This window comes from Balearica regulorum, chromosome 5 (assembly GCF_011004875.1).
Source record: "Balearica regulorum gibbericeps isolate bBalReg1 chromosome 5, bBalReg1.pri, whole genome shotgun sequence".
NCBI lineage: Eukaryota > Metazoa > Chordata > Aves > Gruiformes > Gruidae > Balearica > Balearica regulorum.
The window spans coordinates 70223938-70251354 of record NC_046188.1 but is presented as its reverse complement, the minus strand read 5'-3'; the positions used below and the strand labels follow the sequence as shown (position 1 = coordinate 70251354).

Sequence of the window (27417 nt, the reverse complement as noted above, 5' to 3'; positions counted from 1 at the left end):
CTTGTTCACAGGATGCTTGGAGATCAAATTTCCCTAATCCCTTCAGAGGAAAAGAGGCACCTGCAGAGGCCAAGATGACAAGAAGGGGGTAGGGTGAAATTCTGTCTGATGCCCAGGCCTAGAAGTCCTAGTGAGGTTATCACTACAAAATAGGGTGATGGAATCTGAGCTATTGCAAATTTTAATTAGTTTATTGCGTGAATAAGAGTGCATGAAAGAAAGCCCAAGGAATGTAATGGATCATGATTGCACCCAGTTGCTTGGAGAACAAAACTTGAACAGAGAGACAACAGGGATGTCTGAAAGACCTCCCTGAGCTCCTATTACATATTGGTGCAGTCAACTCACAGGAGAGGGCAGGCAGAGACTAGCCTGTATAGAAGAAAAGCAGAGATCCAGCAGAGCAGAACGTGGAACAAGCAGCAGCAGAGATAGTTGCTCTTTCATTTTATAGCTGCCAGTTCCTCTTTGTTATTTTGCTCATTTCTTATGGACAAGTCTGTAATGCCATTGCTAAATGTTTCTTATTTTACAATATTGGGAAGGAGGGGAGTTTCAGTAATTTTCTAGATATGATAAAACTTAAGTCTGAGTTCTTCTACACTTAAGGTATGTGGCATCTTGGGTCCAGATCCTGTAAATTCTGTTCTCTTGAATAAAACGAATACAAGCCTTTACATTGGTTTCAATAATACAGTACCATAAAAGGTTAACACAAATATCTATCCACAAAAACCTGCAAGCACTTCAGCACATACGGCAAATTTAGACTTCAGTGAGATTTCTGAAAGATGCTCAATCCAGTCAGTAACTCCAGCGCTTGCAAAAGTAAACACTTACGTTGAGAAGCAAAAATACAAGTATGCATCTTTTTCACTCACAACTCTATCTACATTTTCTTACAACAATCATCCATGAGAGCCCATTGCAAGTAGAATAATTCAAGTTGTGTTCAAGTGTCCAGGCAGTCCTGTGTGGTTGTGAAAGCTGCCACCAAATGAGGGGCTTTTGTATCTAGCAGCCACAAACAGTTCCCAGTCAGGCAGAAGCACTCCAGTGTGGATGCTAAATCAAGTCTTTTGAAACCATCTGACAGTAGTGTTCAATATGGCAGAGTTGCTATCAAAATACAACTTTATTGATGAAACACTGGTTAAAAGACCAACTAAACATAGGACAAGGATGCTTCAGAGACTGCAGTGTGAACTAGGTATTAAATACATTTTTAAGGAGCTACACAAAAAGGGGCAGTTATGACAATTTTCTCTGGCAAACTGCTCAGACACAGACTAGCTCACATAGCAGGCTTAGGAGGTTACCTATGAACTGATGCAACAACATTCTTTAGCAAGTCCACGTGAAATATTGCAGAAACAACTACAATCACTGCTCATGCTTACATTTGGAAAAAAAAATAAATAAGAAGTTAACAACAAATTCCTCTCTATAATACAGAATGCATTTGTCCTCTATGCAATCACAGAAAGTTCTCCAAGAGGAAAGTTTCTCCCATTGCAGCTAAGGATTCACAAAGACGTTCTTGGAAACAGCTGTCAAACATGTCACTTATTTCCTCTCTCAACTCCCTCAGCAGAGGCACTGTGGACTTACCATCTGCATTCAGAATTCTCCCAAAAAGTTTACTCCAGAAATCACTGTCAACAGTCCTAAAACAAACAGAGCAGTTTTCAGTGAAACAGTGTGCACACACAACATGTCTGTCAAGATTGCCATTTACATTGAGCACTAAATGCCCTGGGAAAACCAATTCTGAAATCAGTTTCACTCACATGAGTAAATGTAAAAGAAAACTAGGAATGTATTAAGTTTATACATGTGGGTCCCTTTCTCTTTCTCCAGCAGCCTTCTGGATAGTAACTAGACAGGCTGTTCCATGATCTATTGGAACCACTAAATTCAGTGTTACCTCTTCTAGTGTATCTGGCCACTATCACCATTCACACTGAACCACAGCAATTTTCAGTTAAAGGAATTATCAAGAGCATTCTTTGAACCAACAAAGTTGGCAGATTACTTTCATGAGTAAGGGGTAGAGGTAAGTCTTATTCCCCCATCTGCAAGTTAAGTTCACAGGTCAATATTAAAGGAAAGCTGCAAGAGAAATATAAAAAAAAAGTTTTACTTTCTTTTTTCCAGGCCTTCCATCTGCCAGAGTTCTCATGTAGCTAACATTTCAAAGACAATTAATAGTAATAAATCCCCTCTCTCACAGATATGCCCACACAACATGAATAAAAAAGGTTAAATGACTCATTAAAGTCTCAGAAAACTGATACCAGAGCTAACCCTTTGTTCTTCAGTCTTGCACTGAAGTCCATAGACTGCACTGCTTCTGACTACTGAAGCACTTTTCTCCTTCAAGCTAGGAGTTACATTGGCTTTTGAACAAATTATCTGCCTCTGCTTTATGTAAGTGACTCACAAAAGAGCAGCAGCCACAGTCTCAGAAGGAATCTGGTCTGTACTATTACACTCTTTTCTAAAATAATGAAGTCATACAGAACCTAGCAGAAAAAACGTGCAAGATTTGAGGCCATTTTCTTCATGGACTTCGACAAGTAAGAGGCATAGCAGAGGAGGTTACATGTTGGTAAGGATGTCTAAGGAGTTATGAACAACAAAAATAGTCCTAAAAATTCAAACACAGCTTCTGTATACTACCTCACATAAGCCTGCACAGGTGAAGTTTCCTAAAATAGTGTAGTGAAAATAGAAAGACTATAAACTCTCCTGGAACTGAAAAATCTCCAAATCCATTATTTAATAATGGTAACATGCTAAAACCCCCTTCCCTGTAAAACAGGCTGTCAACTTGATAGCAATGCTCAAAGATGAAAAAAGAAACTTGATCAGAATTCACATTCTACCTTTGCAGAAGTCTTTACTACAACGTTTAAGTGTTTTGCATTCATTTTGTCACCTTTTAAGTGGGTTCTGCTTTATTGAACGCTGTTGGCCTTAGGACAACAATTTTGTGCTTTGCCTTGCAAGTCCCCGCTGCTTTGGTATTTTGTTGAACTGGTAGTAAAATTAGTGGCTCTACCAGTCATTCTACTATCTTTAAATTTGTTTAATACTCAGAAATAATTCAGTTCTTTTAAAAAGGATTTCCTAAGACAAGGAGATCATGGTTTTCTTTGCTTTTAATACCAGTCAGCCTTCCAGTGAGAAATCTTCTTTTATTTCTTACTGCCTAAATTCTCAGAATATTCTCTGAGGAAGGTTATCCTGTCAATAGAACCCTCCAGAAAAACCCCAAACTCAAGCCAACCCCCAAAGAAACAAACAATCAAAAAACCCCACGTTCCAAGTGACTTATAGGACTTTTAGCAGAAAGGACAGAAGTAACATGATCCTTATAAAAGAAAAGTAAAATTACTAAAAGCAACAGGAAAAAGAATCCTGGGTGTTGCAAGTGTCAGGGCCATGCGTGGCTGTATTCAAAGGATAAAGTGCAAGATGAATATCCATCAGCTGACTCTTCACATAGGGAAGCGCTTAATTGTGTGGCCCCTTCTGATAGGGAATCTGAAGATTCCCTGCAGCAGTAGACTTGCTTGTCAGAGATTACTTGAGAATTTATTGAAAGCTTCAAATGGACTGGAAGAAATATCATCAATTAATAAGAGCCAGACACTAAAAGATCTACATGTGAATGGAAAAAAAAAAAGATTCTATGCAGATTTCTTATTCATACATAACGAAATGCCCTGTTTACACTGTTGATATAAGATTTCAGTATAACATGTAACTAAAGCACTTATACAAACATTGCTTTGAATTCTTGATATTGAAAAATAAGTATAGAAGATGAATAAGAAGTCTATCACACTTTCAGAAGCAAAGTAAAGACAGGATGGAAAATGGAAATTCTTTATTTGTGCTCCCAACTCCACAGCAGTTATAAACTGATGTACCCAAGCAAGCAATGAGCCAGTTCCAGCTACGCAGAACTCGTATCCAGGCTTTAACTTCTGCCTCCTCAGTCTCCTCTAGCCCTTCACAGCTCTCACTCCCCTTCTATTCAAGTCTCCCTCCAAGTTCTACCTCTACCCAGAATCCTAATTCTTTCAATCCAAAGTCCCTGGCTTTGATTGAAATTCCTTTCCAATTGACCCCTCCCCTCCGAACTCCTCTAAGAGCCAGCCCTATCCTTCCAAATTCAGACCTGCTGCTCAGCTCCTCCTGCTCCAGTTATCCAGACAGTTATTGCTGGTTTTCCCATACCCACATCCTCATGAGGTCCCCAACACCCTGTCCCTACCTTCTCAACTCAGGCCTTGTGTGGCTTTATCTGCAGCAGCTCAATTCAATCTCTTGTAGAATTAAAAAGTTAAATAATTAAAAAAATTAAAAGGAAACACTTATCAAAAATCTGTCTCTCTATCCCAACAGAATTTTGTAAAAAACAGATCATGGTCTGAAAGAAATTAATATACACGATTCCTTTTTTTCAGAGCAGGTCAGATTTACTTTATTTCAGAGCAGGTTCAGATGTAATGTTAGAGTATCTGTCAGCAGAGAGAAAAAGCCAGTCTCCACCAATGACTGAGTTGCCTATTTTTTTTAGTATTTCTGAAACAAAGGTGGTATAAGATATGTGTTTACTGCCAACCTATGCATCATTGATATTCATCTCTTCAGACAACAATCACCCTTGGTGATTCTGTTCTTCACAGCCCAGTCTTGCAAGTTGAGCCTCTAAATTAAAAACAAGAGCTGTGGGGTACACTATGGCATGCATAGTAGCATGGTAACTACTGGTATCACTAGTAGAAAAAGATACACGTCCAGTAAAGAAAAAAGCATTTTTCCCCTGTACACACTTTAAGATGAGATTTTTTTCCAGTGGTTGAATACAACAAACTAGGAGGTATAAGTAATGCAGGTTGCTAGGGAACTGGACAACTCCCACACTGGTAGTAGGTTTTCTTAAAGCAATAGTTACAGAAGGATACCCACACAATGAGTGTAGCTAATATACCACAATCCTGAATGCAGTGTCAAGTAATTTCTGTCATGAGCAGAGCGCTCTGGTAAATCCTTATGAAATGATAAGGCATAAAATTCTGCAGGATGTGACTAACAAAGTGAACAAGCGGTTAGTCTAAGAACAAACAAAGGGTAGATGAAAGCAGAGTAGTCTTATAGCCAAAACACGTGGCTAAAAGAGAGCAGTAGAAATTAATACCTGAGGACAAACAGCAGCTTCCAAAAAGAAGCTGCTTGCAGATGCATCTTAAATTATAATTTTAAATTATTTTCCTTCTTGTGCATGTATACTGCTTCTGCAACTGTTACAGACAGAACCCTGATATAAGCATCTTAGTAGCCTTTCAACAGAGCCTAGAATGAAAGAGGCAGAAAACCCAAATAATCTTAATTTCTAAAGCAACAAGCTCACGTAATTTTCCTCCTCACCACCCGCCTGCTTATAAACTTCTCCAAGCTTAGTCTATCAAATGAAGAGACTAAAATAGTCTGGTCTGAAAGGACAGGAAAAGCAAAATAATCCTAACTGGACTGCTAGGCTTGTATTGAGCTTAAAATTGTCTCCTACACAGCACTAAGACTCCTATACAATGAACAAGTCTAGTAGCTTCAAAATTTAAATTCCCACAGAACAAATGCTTTTGGCAACACCACTAAGTTCTGTGTTCTAAGCTTTGAAGGTGGTGCCATTGTAAAAAAGTGAAGGAAGTTAGAAGTCTGTTCTTTCCCAGCAGCCTCCTCTGCAAAAGGACTTACTTTGATACGTTTTGGCTGATTTTCCAGATGGAATTCTCTTGATAGACCTGGACATGATCCCCAAACAGCATCAAATGGACTATATCTGCAATGCCAACCAAGTCTACCTGCAATCACAACAAACACAAGAAAGTTCAACTTCTGTCAATCTCTGCAATCCACTACAGATTTCTACTATAGGTGCTTTTACACATTTAAGTCTGAACTGGCCTTTGAATCAGAATCCTCCAGAGACCTGCTAAGCAAGAAAACTTCAAAAAGTAAAATTCTGGTCTTATTGTAGGTTCCTAAATAAGTACAGTAGTCACAGGTACTCAATAGTGCTGCTAGTCCCTTCACTTAATGCCAAAGATTTAATCAGGTGATAAATTCTCTTTATATGGTATTTATTGATCAGAGTTTTCCACAGAGTTTGCAAAATATAACTTAAGAAAATGGAGATTTTGTAAAGGAAACACAGAAACTAAGACGTCTTGCTAAATAGATACTCACCTGATAAGGAAGAGAACTTTTTGCCAGAAGCTGTTGTCCATGAGGGGTCTGAGATACTGGAAAGCTGTTGGGCAAACTTACTCGAGACTGTAATCTCAAATCTAGACTGTGAGAGAAATCCACTATCTTCAGAGCTCTTGTCATCTCATCATTAGCAAATGGATCGCAGATCCTGAGCAGAGGAAGCAAATGAACCATGAGACAATGCAAAAAACTTTTTTAAAATGTAATTTAACAGTGAAGGTAAGCCTTAGCTATGTCAATGCTCCCCTCTGATGGTTAGCTTAAGAACTACTGCTGAAAGGACATCCCCTGGATGGGAAACCAGCTGGCCACCTGAAGCTTAGAGATGATACTGGTTTCTCCAGAGTAAGCCATGAGAAACACCACAGAGTTAACGATGACGCTGTCTTGATATTTGTCACACTTATCCGAAACACAGTTGGTAGAATGGGAAAATAGCGTAACGTTTAGCACTTCTCCCTCTCCTTCAAGATCTCAGAATACTTTATACAAGAAAGAATTAAGCCTCATAATATTTTTAAAAGTCTTTCCTAGTCTACACACTAGGGAAGACAAACAGAAAGGGCAGTTAGGAGTATCTGTATGGATGACTCTCTACTGCCAGGCCAACAATATAAACAGATCACACTTCTCACTACTATTCTTCTTTTTTACATTTATGTTATAGGCATATTTTGTAATTCATACTATGTACTTGTCCTAGGATAGTTTTTGCTAACTAAAAAAATTCCACCATTATCCTAACTTTTTGGCAGTTTGGTTAGGTTTGTATTCGCCACAGAGAAATCCAGCAGGAGATATCCAAGTCATCAAGCCACTGTTAGATCACTGACTTCCAAAACGAGATGCATGCACCCTAAGGGATGTGCAAGACAATCTATTGGGGTGTGTGAAGAAACTATTCAGTAGTACATGTATGTAATTTATAAATAAAGTCTATAAATAAAATAATTCTAAGTAAATTATAATAAAATATATTGGGAGGGTGTGCATGTTAGATGAGTGTAGGTTGAAAATACATTTAAAGTTAATAGCTATTTTTAACATATCAGTGAAGACTGATAACAGCCTCACCGAATTTCTTCTAGTGGAATTAAATGTGAATCATTAGACATTCCAAAGTTACTATCTTCCCACGCTTAGTTCACAGATCACATTTCAAGGGAAATGTGACTTTGTTAACATAATATGGGAAAGAGCTTAAAGAAGAAAACTAGATATGTGCATCAAGTTACAAGCTGGCCTGTAGCAGAAGCTGTGCAATCTGTTTAAGAGAATGTCTGCATATTCCAGTTCCACTTGCCCTTTGTCTTCTAATTTCCTGGTTTTCAGATACGCACAACCAGAAGGCAAGTTAGTTACCAATACTCAGTTAGCTGTCCAGTACATTGGTAAAGTAGAAACTTGACAACACAAGCAATATACTAAACAAAATGTTTCTGCAAAGTTTTACAACATCGTTGTATACTATTTCTATAGAAATAAACAAAAGAAAGGTTTATTCCTGAAGTGTTTTCACTATTTTCAGAATACACTGTAGCCTAAATAAACTGGACCGCAATATCGGTATCCCAGCTAAAGATGAGAAATTACAAAAGCACAAGACTGTAGCTGAGACTGAGTATTATACATCCTCTCATATTCGTACAAAGAGACAAACCTGTCTCCCAGAAAGAACACCTCTGGACTCAGATCTCCATGGACAATCTCTGCTTTGTGGAGCTTCTCTACCACACCCAGAAGATTATAAACAACCAGTAGGATAACTTCCTCCGTGATGGACTTACAGCCACGAATAACATCCTGAGAACAGGAAATAAACATGTATCTATACGCCATTATACTGTAGATTAAGTGAAATATTTATAGCTCACCTTTTTTCCCCTACTTGTCTGTACAGAGATAACAGTCCTACCCTCAGTTCAAATATAATCAGATTTTGTCCATGATCAGCCCAGCCAGAATTAAAAGAACCATGAGCTCTTAGGAAACACTATTATTCAGAAGTGAACAGAAGATCAGGAGGAAGAAACCGAAGACTGAAAAAACTATTTAATTTGTATCATATTTATAGGTAACGATTCAAAATGCACTTACAAGACTTTAATATATAAATCCTTCAGCAAGACACTAAATGCCATGACCTTGCTATAGCAGACTGGAAGACTGGAACTCATTGAAAGATGCCAAGTTAAACAAGAGTTTTAGATGCAAACCTTGTTGTGGAGTAACATGTGGTTCTTGGCTCAGGTCATTTATCACTCATGAATAAAGAAAATGTGAAAAATTGGTTCAAGTTTGTCTGAGAAGCACATGATCTATGAATGAGAAACCACCTCTAATGGACAGTCCTAATTTGTATGGATAAAACAAAAAACATAGAATCTAGGTTGCAGGATTAAACATGTGAAGCTGTCTTCAGCAATGAGCATAATGACAAGCAAAACTCACTAATGGTACCCATGCAAGAGTTCATGTCTTCTACAATTGTACACAGTTTATTTGTACTGACCCCAAGCGTGAAGCGATTTATATCCCTGTGCAAAATAGCACAGCCATCTTGATACAAGTAACAGCTGCAATTCTCACTGAAGCTTTGGTCAAAATCAGTATTCAAACGCTCCTGTAACTGAAGTGTGATATAAAAATCCCAAGGCACAGGCTGAGAATACACCTACAAAAAGGTACATAAGAAGAACATTTATTTTTGGAATAAAGCTAAAATTGCTTATCTTCATATTATTCTCCTCCTTTTTTTTTCCTCCCCACTTTACCAAGGAAGACATTTTCCACAGTCAGAAACTTTTACTCTAATCAACAGTTAGAAAGAGGACTTGAAGTAGCAAACTTCATGCACAGAATTCAGAAATTAAAACCAAACTTACTACATTTTACTTTATATTGGCTGAGGAGATTTTAACATTTCACACTTCTTGTATAATAACTATCATGTGTGTTACCTTTACTGCAAATCCCTTTGCATCCAACTGGGGAAAGTTAGCTGGAATGGCAAAAAACATCTTGTATTCTTCATTGGTCCAATATTCCCATTTGATACAGTAAGTCTCATTTCCTGTTATGAAAGTTTACATTCATGAGGTGTCACAGCAAAGCTACGTACCCAGGCTATTTGAGTTATTCCCCATCTACACCACAAAACTAGTGAGGGTGAATATTAAGCATATTTCAAACCAATTAGAACATAAATAGACCTCTTACACAGCAGAGTATCTGGCATACCTACCTAGCTCAACGTCTTTCTCAAGCTCCATCACAGGCAGAGCGCCAGACTCCAAATGAAAATCTGGAGAGGCAGTCAGTGATTCTGGCATAGGATCTAAAAGCTTTTTACGCTGTTCAGCGCTCCACAAGAGCTGAGTTACATCATCACCTAGGAAGACAAGTAATAGAAACGGATGAGCTGAAACTAGGTCTTGAGTCTGTGACTTGATTGTACCTGTCAAGAAAAAACAACCTGGATATTGGAAGCCTTCTATGTACATACTGATTTAGTGCATCACCTTTCCGCAAGTCCATTAATCTCTTTCAAATAGTTTCTTGTTCTGTGAACTGAACATAACACTCATCTTTGAAACTACCCTCACAGATTCTCTCATCATGACGTCTCAATGATTCTACTGTAGCATCATGTAAAATGTATCTTTCACAAGAGACAAAGCTCTGAATTAGGTTAGGCATGTCTGCTCAGTCCCAGCAGAATTCAAACTTATTTTGCAAATTAACACTTTTTTTAAAAATATATGACCAGATTAAGCAACCAGTTTGCGATTTTTAAATGAAGGGTTTTATTGAAATTTATTCCTTTGAATACAGCAGGAGTTTTATCTAAGAAAAGAAAAACAAAGTTGGACTCCAGCTCTGCTGCTCACTACAATATTAAGAATTTAACGACTTGTATTTCCTTGAAGACACACAATATAATTATATGTAGGTCTGGGTTTATTTTCCTACATAACAGGACAGAGAGAAAACTCATTCAATAGATGAGCTCATCTGTACGAAACCAAGGTAGCCTGAAAAGTGTTGATCTCAAATGATCAGGCAGAGTAAAACACAGCAGAACTAGATGGCTCCCAAAGATGACTAGTAATGGGTGACAACATTTTAAGCTTTCACAGTACAACGGTATGAATCAGAGTATCATTACCTACTGTTATATTTATTTGAAAAGCATTGCAGTAAGATATTGGTCAGGAAGTAATTCTGTGAAAGCAGATCCAGGAAACTTTGTAGGTTGAAGGCAGAACAGGCATTCCAGTATTTTACCATTACAAACCTATGACATTTAATGGCATATTTTACAGGAGTAAACTGAGACATCTGAATTTTTCTGCTCTATGCACCATTAAGGAGTCCTCAGTAGAATTACTACATCCAGGTTGAAAACTGCAGTTCTAGGGAGATGTACAGAAAGCAAGAAAAAAATGCAATGGGAATGATCAGAAGCTTAAGAAAGGACCATTAAAACTTCTGAACAAATGCCTTCTTTTGCTGAAAAGAACCTGTAAGGATTCTGCATCTTGCTCTAAAGAGTAGCACATACAATAAAAAAATGAGTGTAAGATCTATCCAAAATATTTCAGCTATTTCAGTGACAACACTCTTCTCCCAATTGTGTTTTCATGCAGGCCCAGAGCATGCTTCATCATAAAATAGTCTGCAGACACACAATAACAGTGTATCTCTAAAGTAGATACACAGAGAATTTTCAGATACACAATTCTAATTAATGTATCATAAACTAAAATCAAAGGAGTTAAAACAGCTTAAGCACCTTGAAAACCATCATTCAACACAAACCTAATTCTACAGGCCAGATTTTGAAGGCTTTTTGTGACTATTCCTGTCTTAACCGTAATATAAAAATTTATAACGGGAACAAAGGTCTTCGGCTAGAAGAAAAAAAATAAACTATTTAAGGAACAGTATTGTTTGCCTTCAGTAGAAAAAGAAACATACTGTGAAGCAGCACAATGGTTTCCAGCAAAGTTAAGAGTGCAAATTTAAAACCAAAATTATGCAGCTTTCATAAGATTTAAAATTCATATTCAGCACCTAAGGAAAACACAGAGTATGATTACAGAGAGAAAAAAAAAATCAAGAAGAAACAAAACAAAACTGTCTTAGAAGTTCCCACTACCATCCACAGAATTTTTCATTTCAGAATTTGACCTCATTACTCCTACATATTCCCTGCTTTATTACCTTAAATAACTTCTCCATCGCCTTAATATTTATGTCTTTTGGATGCTGACAAGTATGCCATACTGTATACCTCACCACAACTCCTGACAAGGGTGACACAAGTTTAGTCACAAGTCAAAACAACGGGAAATACACAGAAAGCAGAGCAGAATATAGGAAACACAGGAAAGCACCACAGTTTAGTGTCAGCTACAAGTTATTTGTTGTGAGTGAAACTCAGTTTAGTACTAACCAGATATGTTTTCACTGATACCTCCAGCATCAGTAACCGTTTCAGCAGGCAAGCTCTGAGCAAGTTCCAGTTTCTCAGGGATATGCAGGTATTTAATAGTAGATATTTGTGTAACAGAGGAAAGAGAAGATCCTGAGGAGACAGAAGAACCTGACGAGCGAGTATCTTCCAGGCTTGCTTCCATGATCGGGCTGTAAATAAAGTCATCAAGGATTCAGACTTTCAGAAGATACAGTGTCTAGACAATGCCAGCCTAGTGACTATGAAAGGATACTGTGCACTCCCAGACTACTTTAACATAAAGTAGTCCTTTCCCATCCCTAGTGCAAAACCAATAGTTATGTCAGAGCTTCATTTTAGCTTCAATGATTGTTTAGACTCAGAATCTTAGTCTGCAGATGAATTTTATCTTCTCTTCCATTAAATATGACTGCTACAACAGAAGACATACTGAATGTCTATTACTCCCCTACCTACCAAAATGCAGACCCACAGTGCTTTTAAAGCAGTGGAGGGTTGGGTGGGAAATAACTCTTGCTCTTCCTAATTATAATCAGCACGGTTTCCCAGGGACTTTGCAAGTAAACAAACACCTTCAGCATGGTATACATGTTATATACTAACAGCTAGCAAATCAAACTCTGTTCTAAATTAAGAAAGCCCCATATAACAGATGCTTTTTTCTTTATGATAAAAACCAGGAGGTTGTTTGCCAGTTATTTTTCTTCTCTCTAGCTTTTCTCCTCTGTAGAGGAAATCTAAGCCATAATCACCAAATATATTTTATATACTAAAATAACTGCAGAAGCATACGAGCGTAAAAGGAACCGATGATTCTACTTTTAATCTCTGGTTATAAAGACAGACTGTGCTTATGAATTTCTTTGCAAGTTATTTGGTAGAAAAAGCACAGAGTTAAATCCTGCAGCAGTAATCCTGAAAAGCAAGTGGGCTTGCTATTACCTCTTAAATCTGCTCAAGGCAGAATGGACCCTGAGCTAGAGAAATGGCCGTCTTTAGTATATTCTGACCCCTTCAGAAAATTGTTTCTGAAGAAACAGAATAGTAAAACCACAACCAAAGACACACAGCAAAAGGGGCTTAAAATGCTTTGCTGTTAATTACCTCAGTTTATTTACACAGAGAGCTTCATTGTACGCTCCCTCACAAACCAGCGTTTCCTGATTCAGAGGTGCACTCTTCGATTCTGGACAGTCTTCCTTCAGGCCACTCTGTGAAAAAACGGGAGCTGGGACTCTCTGAGCTACTACCCCATGAAAGGGCGTTGAGGCCAGATGGGCAGCCCTAACAAAGTCACACGTGTCTTCTGGGTTGGCACAAAGGGTTTTGTTCTTGTAGGAGCCTGTCACAATTGCATCTTCAGTCAAAGGTTCAATTCCATTCAGCTCATCCTGAAAAAAGTAGGAGAAGACAATTAAAAAAAAATTTGACATAAAATCTACTGGCTTTTATTTCTTTAAAATCTGCTCTCTACCCCTCCTGCCAGTTGGGAAATTCAAAAGTTCTGTCAAGATGTGCTTCAAAATTAACTTCCTTCCAGGAACAACACACATGCATAGTAATTGCCTGTGACATTTGCTAATTATGTCACACTAAGTTTTTACCTTTTTTTGGTTTATCTATAAGTACAATGATAAAATTTGCTCATTGAATTTTTAAACTGGAATAATTACCTCCCATGCATAGTGTTATTTCTCCACTATCTTGATCCCTTTTATGTTCCAGGTGACACTTTCATTTAGTCATGCTAGTCCCACAATTATCCCTCACCTTATCAGTATGAAGAACATTTTTCTTTTCCCTGTCTTCCACCCCACCACCTTCCAACGTGAATCTGACAGTTTTCTACTCACTTATATTGCTCATTCAAATTGAGTAGTTGAACCTCAATTGTAATATATTTGCATATATTCTTCCCACTAGAAAGGATAGCTGCCATGAACCATTAATTACTTAACCCTGCTAAGCATTTCATATCATAGCTGTACATAAAATCCTTCTCAGCTCAGAATAAAGTCCTCTCACTCAACTAGTCTAAAGGTCTATTGCAGCGTGCAGTAACTAAGTCCTTTAACGACACAGCAACCACCACCTCTATTGAAAGCTTTACAAACATCTGCAAAATGGCCACATAAAGACCTGTAGCTTAGGAAACAAGATACAAAGGTTTAAGGGAGTCAAGCGTATAGTAATTCAGGTGAGGAACACAGGAGCCGAGATTCTCGTCTGCAGGCGTGGCAAGAAAGTGGATGGAACGGGAGGCAGCGTTCAAGAGTACAACTCTTTATCACACAAACTTTTTAAAGTTTCAGCATAAGTAATCCTGGCCGCTAATCAGCTCCTTAAAATTTGGAAGACTCCTTACCATCATCTCCACATTGCCCACGTTAAAGCCTAATAAAAACATGAAATTTCCAATGTAATCTTAACACCACGCAATTCAAGTATTGCCACACCAAACAGAAGTTTAGAATCCTGGCTTATCACACATCAGGTCAGGCCAGCCAATCTCACTCAGTTCAACAGTAGGACAATTCTCTGTTGGTTTATCCTTGACAGGAAATCTGCTATGGGGTAAACTGCTTCCTTACACAGGCTTCTGGTGGTATGTTTTCCTTTGCAGTTAGAGAATCTGAAGGTTTACGAACAGCAAGAGGGCGCCGGGCGCTTTTCTGTGTGTGATCTGCAGAACAACTAAGATAAAGTTACATTCCATTAAATATGTATTAGAGTAGCTTCCAATCTTCAGCAGAGATTCCTCTCAAGAGTTTAAGTCTACTGACAATTTCAATCTACCACTTTCTACTACAGAACTACCAGTAAACTGCAATATATATAAACGTTCTTCGTTCTGGAGAGCTGTCTAACAGCTTAAATAGTTCTAGATTGAGGAGGAACACCAGGAGTGTATTTCCCCATCATTGACTTCCCAAGTAGAGTAATCAAATAAAACAAAAAATACAAATATAAACAAAAAAACCCCACTCCACACCCATACAAGAAACAGTACTGTGTTTCAGGTGCTACAGAAAGTGGCTTGATCCTTCAGTTTTCCCTCCCTCTGAAATTTAGGTCTTGAATAATTCTACCTTATATTCTGATTTGCCAAAGTAGAGGATTCATCAAATATGGAGAAAAATGTAGCAGGACCTGGTGGGGGAAGGAGACCTACATCTGTAAAGAAAAACCAAGAGGGTCTATTATATCAACAGTTTTTCCACAACAGTGTATCCAATGCTACTAAAAACATTTAATAGTCTTAAAAATACCAGTCCTAGCAAAAAAAATTAAAGAACTGACACTTAAAGAAACCTATTAAAAAAGGCTTGGTTTTCTCTCTTTAATGAGCCACCCTTTTACCACCTTTTAGCTAGCTTGCTCTTTTCCAAATATGCTTCATAATTTGTACCTTTTTTTCCAAGGCTGGCCTCATCTCTCTGTTGCTCCTGTTCATCCTCGGAGTCTAAAAACACATTTCCCCTTTGTGTATCTGGGCATACATCGAGAGACTGGATAACCTCTGTCAACAGTAACAGCAGTCAATTTGGGTCAAAGGAAATTTCTTCAGCATGCTCTCTTCCCAACAACAAAACTGAATATATAATTTCTGACTGTATTCCTGTACCAAATCCTTTCAGGAAAAAGGACTTAAGATAGTAAATGTTAGTGTTAAACTCTTTTACTGATTTTAGTTAAGTCTGCATATATGAAAGTGTGAAGAAAGCTCTTCAGCTATTAAAAGAAAAAAGCTCTTCTGCTTTAAAGTCCTTTCAAATAGTGACAGTTCTCAGACCTCAGATGCTCGGTCTTTTGCTGAGTAAAGGTTAAAGGCACTACTATAGCACATTCTCATTTTCATTCTCCTAATCCACTAGATTTTTGGTTTTAGTTTGTTGCAGTCTTGCTATCCATGTAAAAGAACACTTCCCTTTAACACAACCTTCTCCATAATGGTAAAAAATTTAAATACTTACCCTCAGAACAAGATCGTTTATGTAGCTGAGTATCTTCAGAGACCTGGAATTCACTGTGAGAGAGTTACAAACTTGTTTCTTACATGTTACACACCTTCACAAAAGTTAAGTAAACTTTGTAAAAATGGCAAGCCAAGCTGACATACACTGCTTGTAAGAAGTTAAGATCCCTCAGACAGATAATTAAAACTATATAGACAGATTATAGATCATGGATACAGGCTGATGCGTGAGGGTATATGCCATTCTGCCTGTGGAAACAGGCAATCTGTTAGTGGTCCATGGTACTCATAATTAATTATCCCCACAAATTTTCTCATTGCTGGCAAAGAAGAGCCTGTATTACCTTTGCAATTGAGGCTGTTTCCCTTCAACTTCTGTTGCACTAGAAAAAGTAAATCCTTGCAGTGCCAAAGGTGGTGAAGCTTCTGTTACCTCTGTTGGCTGTGGAAACAAAACTGCATTTTGGTTCTACAGTGATGGAGTCACAAGCCATGCAACAAGGTTCCAAGAACACTATGATAATCCTGTGTAGGTCATTACAGTCTCTGATAGATTAATAGTTGTCTTTAGCCATTTTTATTTGTACTTAACTAACTTGTCTGAAAAAAAGTCCATTCTTATTGCTTAGTGTAGTTAAAATGCTTAATTTTACTCTTTGCAACCATATCTAACTTTCATAGGAGATTTTAGTTATACTGCAACTATTAAAAACGTATGTACGTAGTTACACAGCTTACATCAAATTTACACCACTTTGTATTTCATTATTTAAACTATTTACTACTATGGCAGTGTTGTAGAAATGGGGAAGGAGGGTGGAAAGAGAGAGAGAGAAAACATACTTTATCAGCCCAACTGATGAAGTCAGGAAAAGAAAAGCTTTAAAATAATTAACTTTTACTTGTTATTTGCAACCTATAAGAAAACTAGGGTTTAAACACTACCGAGCAATGACAGAACAAAGTATACTTGCTTGAAAGATACTCTGCTCAAGATTAGTCTGCATAGAGAAGGAAAAAAAATAATCTAATACATAATAAAGCATACTACTGTCTATAAAACTTGGAGATGAATCAGCTATGGCTTTGTGTACTGGTCTTGGCTGGGATAGAGTTAATTTTCTTCATAGTAGCTGGTATGGTGCTATGTTTTGGATTTTTGACCAAAACAATGTTGATAACACACTGGTGTTTTAGCTATTACTGAACAGTGCTTATGCAGCATCAAGGTCTTTTGTTCTTGATGCTGCCCCACCAGCGAGTAGGCTGGGGGCACACAAACTGAGGGGGGACACAGCTTGGATAGCTGACGCCAACTGACCAAAAGGATATTCCATACCATACTGCGTCATACTCAGCAATAAAATCTGCAGGAAGGGGGGGAACACTCAGAATTAGAGCAAGTAACCATTACGCATGATGAGGCCCTGCTTTCCTGGAAACTGCTAAACATCTGGCTGCCAATGGGAAGTAGTAAATGAATTTCTTGTTTTGCTTTGCTTGTGTGTAGAGCTTTTGGTTTGCCTATTGAACTGTCCTTATCTCAACCCACGAGTTTTCTCACTTTTACCCTCCCAATTCTCTCCCCGTCCCACTGAAGGGGAGTGAGCAAGCAGGTGTGTGGTGCTTAGTTGCCTACCGGGGTTAGCCCACACCACTTTGCCACCCTTCGCTTTCCCTAGTTCCAGCTTCTCCTGTCTTCTTTTGCATTACAAATCCTCTATATAAGAGGAAACCCCACATGAACAGAGCTTAAGAAAAATCAATTTACTTTTAAGGTTTGGTATAACTTTATTTAAAAAAGTTAGACGTTTCTACCTTAGCACTAAGGTATCTTGTCTGTTAAATAACTTAATAATACTTGTAAAGTAACACTACAAAACTTTAAGTCTTTGATTTACATTCCTATAGCGAAAGGATATGGCTTGGGGACAAGTTGGGGAAAAGAAAAGAAATACTTCTCTGAGCATTTATTTACTGGTGATGTATGTGTACAATAGACTGAAGCATCCTTTCAAAAAAGTTTAAGAAGTGTTAGCCAAAGAGAAATATATTAGATATTGTTCCTCCTTTGGTACTTTTACTTAAAATAGTAGCTATTTGTAAAAGAACGGTTAAAGGTGGACAATACCTGCTCACGCGGTTGTTGCTGCTTGTCATCTTCTTTCTTCTTTAATTTCTTCTCCAGCTCCTCAATTTTCCTTTGTATTTCTTCCTTCTTCTGTGCTATGGCCTGCATCTCCTCTAAGGAAGAAAAGCTTGTATGGCACAATGCATATTTCACAATCTGTGGCTACAGTCTAAATTATTTTTCAAGGGGCTAAAACTTCTGGTCGTCTTTCCTTGTTTCACGGCTTATATGTAAATTTGTCAGATAGGTTACTTTCCCTATACCTCAGAGCAGTGAAATAACTATTCCAGTAGAAAAAGAAAAGCAGCTGCAATAACAGACAGCTGTGTGCTGGTAAATAATAAGTATAATTTTATGATTCTGTCTCAGAAAGTCTTATGTCATCCCATTTTGAAGCATACCTTCAGTTTTCTTTTTTGCTTTCTTTCTGTAGATTTCAGCTCGGATCTCTTCCAAAGAAAATTCTTCGACTCCAGCATAAACTTTATCTTTGCAGTACATCACCACCTCCTTCTTTTCTTGAGCATCCTGCTGATGATTTTGCACTCGCTGTAGCGGGTCCTCCTCTTTCTCAGGTTTGCGAGCACTTAAAACACGGTTTATGGTGGGTTCAATTTTGCAGGGAGTCCTGAAAAACCATGCAGTTATTACTTTGATGTACTTCACTGTAACACATAAAATCAAGCATAGGAGAGAAAATGGCTAACTTCAGAATCTAACTGTAGAATAAAGACATTCTCTTCTGTTGATAGAAAAAAGAAACAGGAAAAATGGAATGATAGCACATAAGAGGCAAGCATACCAACTCAGATCTGTGTAATCAAAAAGAAAAAACAAGCCACCAAAACAAAGTGTTAATAATGTCCAGTCCAGCAAATAAAATTCTTCCAGTACTCTGAATTGCTACGCATTCAGGAGCAGGATCTATGTTTACTTTAGCTCCATCGATCTGTGTGACCACAGGTGACAAGTCCATAATCATCTTACAAAAGAGTTTATCCGGGAGGAAAGAGGGGAGGGGAAGAATCAGCAGGACTTAAAAATGGAAGATCTTGGACTAGATTACACCTTTAGATTAAGAAGAAAAGGGAAGATTTAAGATGCAATAAAAGGGAAGTTTACTCAAGGAGAATGTTTTGCAAGCTGAGTGTCAGAAATGAAGTGCCCCGTTACAAAACAAACAAACAAAAGCCCATCACTGTACAGTGAAAGGAGTCCGAAGTGAAGAAATTGACTGCTGCTAAGTGCTTTCTGAACGTGCCACACGCTAATTTCAGGAGAGAGGAACCAGAATTTGTGGAGTTTTACAGATACCAGTAATCCACATGACTCCAGCAATTATCTGTACCTCAATAAAAGATGATCTGAAACCAACCTTAAAAAATAAAATGTGTTAACTGTGGTCTGGGTAAATAGCTAGTTCAAAAGAAAACACAGTGCACAGTTCCAATACATCTGTTTTGTTTTGCACGTGAATGGACTGAAAACCCTAAAACTATTTGGGGGATTGAGGCAAAAAAGGTGCTCCTAATGGTTGGGGCTTCTTTAAAGCTTTTTTGAGAGGGTGAGAGCTTATTACCAAGATCCCTACAGGGTCCTTTTACCCACATCTCCAGATGACAACTGATGGCGTGATTTGTATCATGCTTACACAGTTTCAACACAACACTTTCAAGATTTATTTGGTTAACAACCATGGCATCATGAGGAAATGGACTCAAAGGCAGAAAAAATCCACCTGCTTTTTAACTTTCAACTACATAGTATAATACTACGCAAAAATTCTCTGTTCAAGTTGCTTGCGGCTAATTTAGCATGATGTTCAGTTCCCACCCACTCCTTCCTTTTCCCTAGTATAAAAAAATGCTGCCTTCTGTAAATACTAAGTCTTCATCTGAGACACCAGCATGTTAGGAGATTTAATTCTATGGCATCACTGACTTGCAGGAGCAAGAAAGTCTTATGGGCTTAGACAGAAACTTATTTTGTTCATATATTCTTAAACTAAATTATGTTATGTCCTTGGTCAGAGCTACTCTGCAGTCCACATGCAACACACAAAACGCACAGGAAAAATTCATGCTGTTGGCACCTTTCAGCATTCTTTGATTACATGCAATTCAGAGCCAAGGAAGATGGCTGTAATATCAAACATTCTTTTCCACATCTCTCTTAGGAACAGCCTATGTATTCTATGGCCATCATTAGCCACAGAAAAAGAATAGTAAGCAGCTTTGCAAAATAACGCATTTTCCTCTGCTCTAACAAAACAGAACCACCACATCTCCTGGGATTTATCAGCATTTCAGTGAGCACTGTAATAGCAGGAAGGTAATTTCAGGCAAAACAGCATACTCCTCCGTGACCTAAGCAACACAGTTGTCATGGAAACTTTGATAGCTTGTTTCAGAATAAAACTCCAGATAGATTGAGCACAGAGTTCCCAAGGTAAAGGAAAACAGCCATGAACCTGTCTCAATTTGGGGTTGCTTTCATAGCAAACAGCATCCTAAGAGAGGTAACACTGTTTTTGTGTAAACACACTGAGTTAAGCTATTAAGCTAATTACCATATATAAATGTGATATAGGCTCCCACATAATGAGCAGCAATAGTCAAATACTTCCCATGCCTGGTATGCATCCCCCACTGAAGCCTCTGCCATCAAGCTAAAGCACAAAGAGCTTCCAGGTTGACAGATTTTTAAGTTCTTTTAGATCTAGAGGTTTGACTACTTGGCAAAACAAGTCAGAATCTTATGAAGCAGCTTTGATAACTTCAAATGCAATCCCCATTTCAAACTGAAGACTCACATGACTTGTTGCTGAGCTGACTCTTCCACATACGGGGTGAAACTGGGCAGTGGGCAGGGCACTTCTATACCAGAATTTGCACTGCTGCGAGGACGCTGAGAAAGGAAAAGTCAATGTTAAGAGCTTAAAGATTCATTTTTAGACTATCTTGCCTCTATACTCTGACTCTCCCTGTTCCCAGTGTTTGGCTCATTTGTAGTTCTTCTTATGTAAAAAAATTAAACCTGATACTTTTCCAAGATTAATTTACACAATTAATTCCATTCCTATACATAAACAGTTACAGACCATCAGCTGAGCACTAGCACCTGAAACTCCTCATGCATGTCCTCATCAGTACCTAGTTTCTGTTATTCTGAGGGAATGCTGGTCAAGCTGGGTATTCTGGTTGCTGCTCTTGTTTGTTTTCCAAAAATGCTAAAGTCCTCATTTTTCAGCCAAGACTGCCCCAATTCTATGATAGTATTCCTTCTGCTGCCCACCAAGAACCTCCAGACTTCTCAATTTTCCTCTCACAGGCCATTCCAACACCACAAAAATCCCTTAACTGCTTCTGGGATCCATTATTTAAGAGAACACAGATGGAATTTAGTCTGACAACATTCTATTTTTATCTGTCTACTTGAAATTCCCCATGACTGTTAAGCAGAAAAAGTTACATGGTGGGGATATTTCACAAACTGACTTCTCTTTTCTACCATTTTTTGAACTGTTTACTTAACCATCCTCACACCAGCAATAAAAGAGAAGCCTTTTTCCTCTGTGCAGGTTTTAATACGTCAGTGTTCACAAAAGAGTATTCTTTCACTGTAATACAAGCCAGAATGAGCACCACACTTTGCTGAAGGTGAATAAAACATCCTCAAACTCTTCTGTTAGTTGCATTTTTACTCTTTTTTTAATTAAATCTAACAAATTTCACAAAAGGGGGAACTCTCAGGACAGACATTAAAAGAATACAGAAGCAGTTGGGGACCAGAATGTATTAAGCAGCCCAAAGCAAGGCAACTGTTTGTTTTACATTAATTCTTCCACCTTGTTCTTCTCAGCTAAATTAAACCTGTGATTTACTGAACTTTTCCACTCACTTAAATAGCTTTATATCTGGCAGTAATTCTTCCTAGTTTCCATGAATTTCATCCCATTTATTTCCCTCCCCTCATCCTAGTTTTTGTTTCTAAGCTTCACTCATAAGGACTTCTATATTGAGAAGTCTAAAATATTTTTATCATCTGATTACTTTCTAGTCCTCCTCTCTAACCTACAAAGAAGAGGGTAACACCGGGTGTTATCTAAGGACTTATGAAACAAATTTGATTTTATAGGATTAATTTCCTTCAGATAATGTCTTGGATCATTTCTCTACAACAGGTTAAACACCTGTAGCACAGCTGCTTCTTTTCATGTCTGCAGCATTAGTTTAAACCATTGGAACCTACTTTGTCATCTTTTTTTCATCTACTGGCAAGCTTCCCTATATTATCAGGATAAATATTCCATTGATACAGTAGTTCTTCAATTCTTTTCATCTCCACTCTTCTGTTTTCCTCACAGACACTTCAAAACAGACTTGCAGAATGCTGTACATGCCTTATTTTCATAAGACGACAGGCAACAAGTTCTTCCTTCAGGTTGTACTGTATGCTATCAATTTAACAGTTGCTCTTCTTTCTTACAGAATTAACTAATGCCTGGCTTCTCTCCCTTTCTTTGGCTAGTGGTTTCGTCTCTTATATTCCTTTTCTGCCCTCTAAACAATTTGGTCCAAACCAATTTCTCTGGTTAGCAAGAATTATAATTTCTTGATTTTTTTTTTTTTAAATTTAAGAAATTAAATTTTAATTTCTTAAAATTTTAAGAACTCTCTAGAGTTTTTTAAACTTACTCTAGAAAGATCAGCTTGCTAAACTTGAGTAAGTTACACATAGCCAGAGACTCTTTAGAAAGAAACTAGGAAGATCTGTAGTTACAGATAGACACAAACCCCAGGCAAGGGAAAAAAGACTACAACATTTGTCTCGGGGATCAGAAGTCATGATCAGCTTATAACACGCCTTCTCCTTTTTTCCCAGTCCATTTTGAGACTCCTTACCCTGCCAGAGTTCCAAGGCCCTGCGCTGAGTTCATTCTCCTTGGCCCTCGGAGCTGGAGGTGCTGTCCACGGCTGTGGTGTAAGTACAGGAATCTCAGGTCCGGAAGCTGAGGCTGAATTTTCATCAAAGACAGCAAAACCCGGATTGTTTGAAAGCTGCTGAGAATTTAGAGTCTGGAAGCTTCTGCTTTGGTTCGTGGCTACAAGCAAAAACATTTATGCAAATTAACCTTTAAACTATCACACTCAAGTGCAAATTCCACAACAAAAAGATGTAACTCTTGCAACAATAATACGTGGTTTCAGCAACTGAATGTACCTTTAAGTGCGTCTCCTACACGACTAATCGGGGCTCTCACTTTTTTCTTCCCCCTGCCTTTTAGATCTGCCAATGAGCTTCTCTGAGGTTCTGCAGCTCCCAGAAGATCAATATCTTTTTCGTCAGGAGTTTCCTCAAGCCCCAATAGTGTCTGCCGAGAAACACGGGTCTGAAACTGCCTGAGAAAAATATTGGAGAAGTCAGCATAAGTGTCACTGTAGCAGATATCCACTGAAGCACATAAGACTACTCTAAACTCTTCCCTTTAGCCGGAAGCTTACCTGTGATGGGATTGGAGTTTGTCCAAAGGCTCAGCCTTGCGCTGAAGACCTTCCTGGAATATCAGATCTGCTTTCTTAAAACTTCCTCTAGCCTCAAGTACTTCTGCCCATGTGATGTAGAGTAGTGCCAGTGTTGTGCCAATTTCCTGGCTGTGTAGGTAACTGTACAGATCCAAGGGCTCGTTGCAACAATTCCCCTGAAACAACCAAAGTATTTCAGTAATTGCATTGGACTACAAAGGATTCCAAGTTGATGTCTGAGTTTTGATGCATGAGGCATCCCATTGATTGCAATACAAGTCTTACAGGAACAGTTCTAAGACCAGGATATACAATTAATTGTATCATGTCACAGTGCACAATGTAAAGGAAAGGAATTCAATAGCAGAATGAGAAAAACCTCTGACTGCATGTATATATTTGTCAATATTATTACCAATCCCTTAATTCTAGCCTACATATTTCAAGTCAGTCATTTCTTAGATTTTTTTTTTTTTTTATCTGAGATAATTCAGTGATTGAACTATGTCATATTAGTATTCCTGACAATAGTTATTTTAACTTTAGATAAAAGACAACATATTTCCTATCAGTTTTGGAACTGGTAAATCAGCTCAGGAAGCTACACCTGGAGAAAAGCTGCTTAAGACAACAAGAACAACAAAAACTATATGAATGGAGAGACAGGGCAAGACCAGACCAAATTCAGCTTGGTTTTACTTAAACACAGGATGTGGATACAAGGCAGTTAGAAATTAAAATAACCGGTAGGACAGATATAACACCTCAAGTGTATCTTTAATCACTTTCTTTTCTCCTTAAATAAATAATCAAGCTCTAGTCATTCAAATTAGCTTTTCCAAAACAAAACTTATGGAGTTCGTAGCTGTCTGAACTGGATGATCCTAAAAAAGGTCTGAAGACCCTATTAAAAATGAGAAGTGGAATTCAAGAGTAGGTAACACCTTTGCAGAGAGATACTTCTAATATTGCACCAGTTGTACAACATATTCTTTGACTCTGTTTTTACAAAAATCAGCTTAACTGTGTGTAAATGACATGAGAAGAACCAAGAAAAAGCAGCACCCAAGGCATTCACAAAACACTCACAAACTTAAGCCAGAGATTAAGATAGCGGGGATCTTTGTAGTATCGCTGCTGCTCATTGAGTGCTTTCACCGCCCTTTCCAATATTGCTGCAAGATTACTCTCCTTTCCACCTTGGGGGAAGGTTTGCTCTGTCCACTTGATGTACCTGGAAACGGAACATTCATAGGAAGTCAGTTCTGAATAAGATACAAGGCTTCTGTTTCTGTACAACATAAGGAGATTGACAAAAAAAAATAGGCATAGTACAGAAACACAACATATTACTCAAAAAAAAACTGTTATAGAATTTATCTTTTAATGAGTTTCTTATTAAATTAGAGTATTTTTCCCAAGATTTTACAAAGATACCTGACCTTTCTATTCTTTCTTCTGAAATAAAAGGAAACTTACCGGTCCCAGACATCCAGGGGATCATCTCCAGAGTAAAATCGGATTTCTGATTCAAACTCCCTAAAAAAACAATCATTATCCATCCAATAAATACATGTGTGTAACTGTAAGGATGTTTTCTATGCTGTAAACTAAGACCTTCACTCTCACTCACACCATTTTGTACGTCTATAAAAAAAAGGCTAAGTTAACATATATTTAGACTTGAGATTTTACTGAGACCAGAAAAATCAAATAAATAAGCTTTTGCACTCTTCTTCAAAATGAAAGCGCTGGGAAAGGTATCATTATTTAACAAGAACAGATATGCATCTTTCCAAAGGATATTTCCAAGATTTTCTACTACCCCAAAGCTTATATGGTCTCCCTTGACAGAATGCTTGTTCTGTTATGAAGAGTTATTTGCAGACAGATATATTGGGAAGTTTTTGCATGAAATGTCCCTTATTTAAGTATAGGAGGAGGTTGGAATTCACACACAGGATGACAGAAAAGCCTGATGATCAGACAACTACGGAACTGCACCAGAGAGCTCAGTGAAGACACATCTAAGTGGCCACACTGACAGTCATCATCTTGTCTCATTTTTCATCCCTACAACATGACTTCATCCTCAGGCAGCACATCAAGAAAACCACCTTGCAGACTGAGTTAGACATTAGCTTGTGTTTAGCAGTGGCTCTAACTTATAGAAGCATTCAGGTTGGAAAAGACCTTTAAGATCACCAACTCCAGATCCTGTAGAGCTCCCCAGGCAGTCCTTTGCTCTTGGAAAGCTCTGTTCAAACATAACACCTCACAAACATAATGAGTCAAGTTGGATAAACCCTCAATTCCATGGATTTCCATGAAAAAACCCAGATCCAGCTGATAAGCACTGGTTCTGTAAGTACTGGGCAGCTGCTCATAGACCCTGCTGACCTCATATGAAATCACCCAGATGGTTCAGCATGACAAGCACCAGTGCTTCAAAGTCTGACAACACAGTACAAACACAATATGCTGACTCTTCACAAAGTCAACTTGGCCTTCACAGGGCATGCAAATTTGAGTATCAGGCAACAGAAATATAACTGAATAGGATTGGGACACCAGATGCCCCTTGAAGTCATACAGTTAGATCTGTGGAATACTGTATGCAAGACAGACCCACTTGGGTGTCTTTGCAATCCAGAAAAGACATACAGAGACACCTGTATATTGCCTATATGAGGATAGTAGAAAGTATTTATCTCCTAAGATATACCCTACTTCAACACATTGTTGCAAGAAAGACAAAAAAAGCTGTCCTCCTTGTAACTTTTATGTATCTTTTTTAATGAGTATGTTTAAAAACACAACCAAACCTCCCTAGTGTTTGCTGTTTAAATGCTGCATTGCAAACCTAAAAGCAGTAGTCTATACTGTACAGCACCTGCAGCAAGTGACCCTAAATACCTGAAGTGTGATAGTAGCACAGACACCAGTTACTAAACTTCTGTTCTTTTATGCTCTTTTTAATGCTTATGGGATTAGTACAGTTAAATAAGACATAGAAAAACCAATGAGGGGGCAGGAAGATGAGGGGAAAGAACAAGTGAAAACATTGCTCACTGTTTTTTGAGCTGAACAGCAGTGTGGATGGAGGTCTCCTGCTGAGCCAGTGCTTCCTGCAAGGTGGACATGACACGTCCCTGCCGGAGGGGCTGCACATTCTCTTTGCTCAGCTCCCACTCATCGTTGCAGTCCTGTGACATGACAGCCTCTCCTTTAAACTCTGTGTTAACAACAAAAACAATAAGGAATTGATTCATTAGGTAGGATGTTAATCTGAAACCTGACAGATCTGGCTGTCAGTAGCCAATCCACCACACACTGTGTAGCCATAAGCACTACCATTTAGGTCCCCAACTTTTAGAGGGAATTGGGCATTAATTCCTCTCCGTGGAACTTAAGTTAAACAAGAGCTAAGCACTTCTTTACAATCAAGAATCTCTGGCTGGTGATGCTACCAGGAAAGGCTGCTAAGGTTAAGGTGTTTCCCTCCCCACCTGCGTGCTCCCTTCTTCCCCCCAGATTACCACCCTCTCTGAGGCTGGCGAGCGGCGAACTCCGGCCGAGGGGAGCCTCGGCACCTCGGTAAACCGAATCAGGCCCCTCTGGCTCTTCACCTACGAGTAGTTGTAGCGGGCTGGTAGGACAGGCGAATCTCGACCCCCGTCTCCCTGCGGTGAGGCGACGCCGGGAGGGAACGAGGGGTGCGGGGAGACCCTGCCCCGCCGCGTGCAAGCGAGGGGGCTCCCCGGCTCCACAATGGCGGCTCGTCCCCACGCACCCCCCGCTCCTCGTCCCTCACGCCGGGATAAGAAACCCCACGCTCTCCGGGCCGGAGGGAAGAGGAAAGAAGGAGAAGGAAGAGGAAAACTCCCCTCAGCCCGCGCCGCCGCCGCCGCCAGAGCCCCCCACCACACGCACCGAGCGCAACCGCCCCAGGTCCGCACGAGCCGTAACGGCAGCCCCGCCTCAGCCCCCTTCAAAATTCAAACGCCAACCGCCGCCAGCC

At 38.8% G+C, this 27417-nt stretch overlaps 1 protein-coding gene across 2 annotated transcripts; it reads right to left on the bottom strand.

Moving 5' to 3' along the window:
* Nucleotides 1–176: 176 nt before the first annotated feature.
* Nucleotides 177–27417, bottom strand: BUB1B (BUB1 mitotic checkpoint serine/threonine kinase B). 2 transcript variants are annotated; one of them, XM_075755626.1, is made up of 24 exons: nucleotides 27330–27417; nucleotides 26469–26631; nucleotides 24876–24935; nucleotides 24486–24630; nucleotides 23376–23572; nucleotides 23095–23273; nucleotides 22776–22975; nucleotides 20684–20778; nucleotides 18273–18499; nucleotides 17872–17984; nucleotides 16085–16182; nucleotides 15739–15791; nucleotides 15174–15284; nucleotides 14854–14938; nucleotides 14356–14458; nucleotides 12869–13155; nucleotides 11744–11934; nucleotides 9530–9676; nucleotides 9246–9358; nucleotides 8798–8959; nucleotides 7946–8088; nucleotides 6262–6433; nucleotides 5770–5876; nucleotides 177–1667 (listed from the first exon to the last, which is right to left on the bottom strand). In XM_075755626.1, the coding sequence occupies exons 2-24, from the start codon at nucleotides 26609–26611 to the stop codon at nucleotides 1478–1480; spliced, it is 3321 nt and encodes a 1106-aa protein (XP_075611741.1). In that variant the 5' UTR covers nucleotides 26612–26631; nucleotides 27330–27417; the 3' UTR covers nucleotides 177–1477. The 2 variants fall into 2 exon arrangements, with proteins under 2 accessions (XP_075611741.1, XP_075611742.1); XM_075755627.1 differs by lacking the exon at nucleotides 27330–27417 and adding an exon at nucleotides 27030–27150.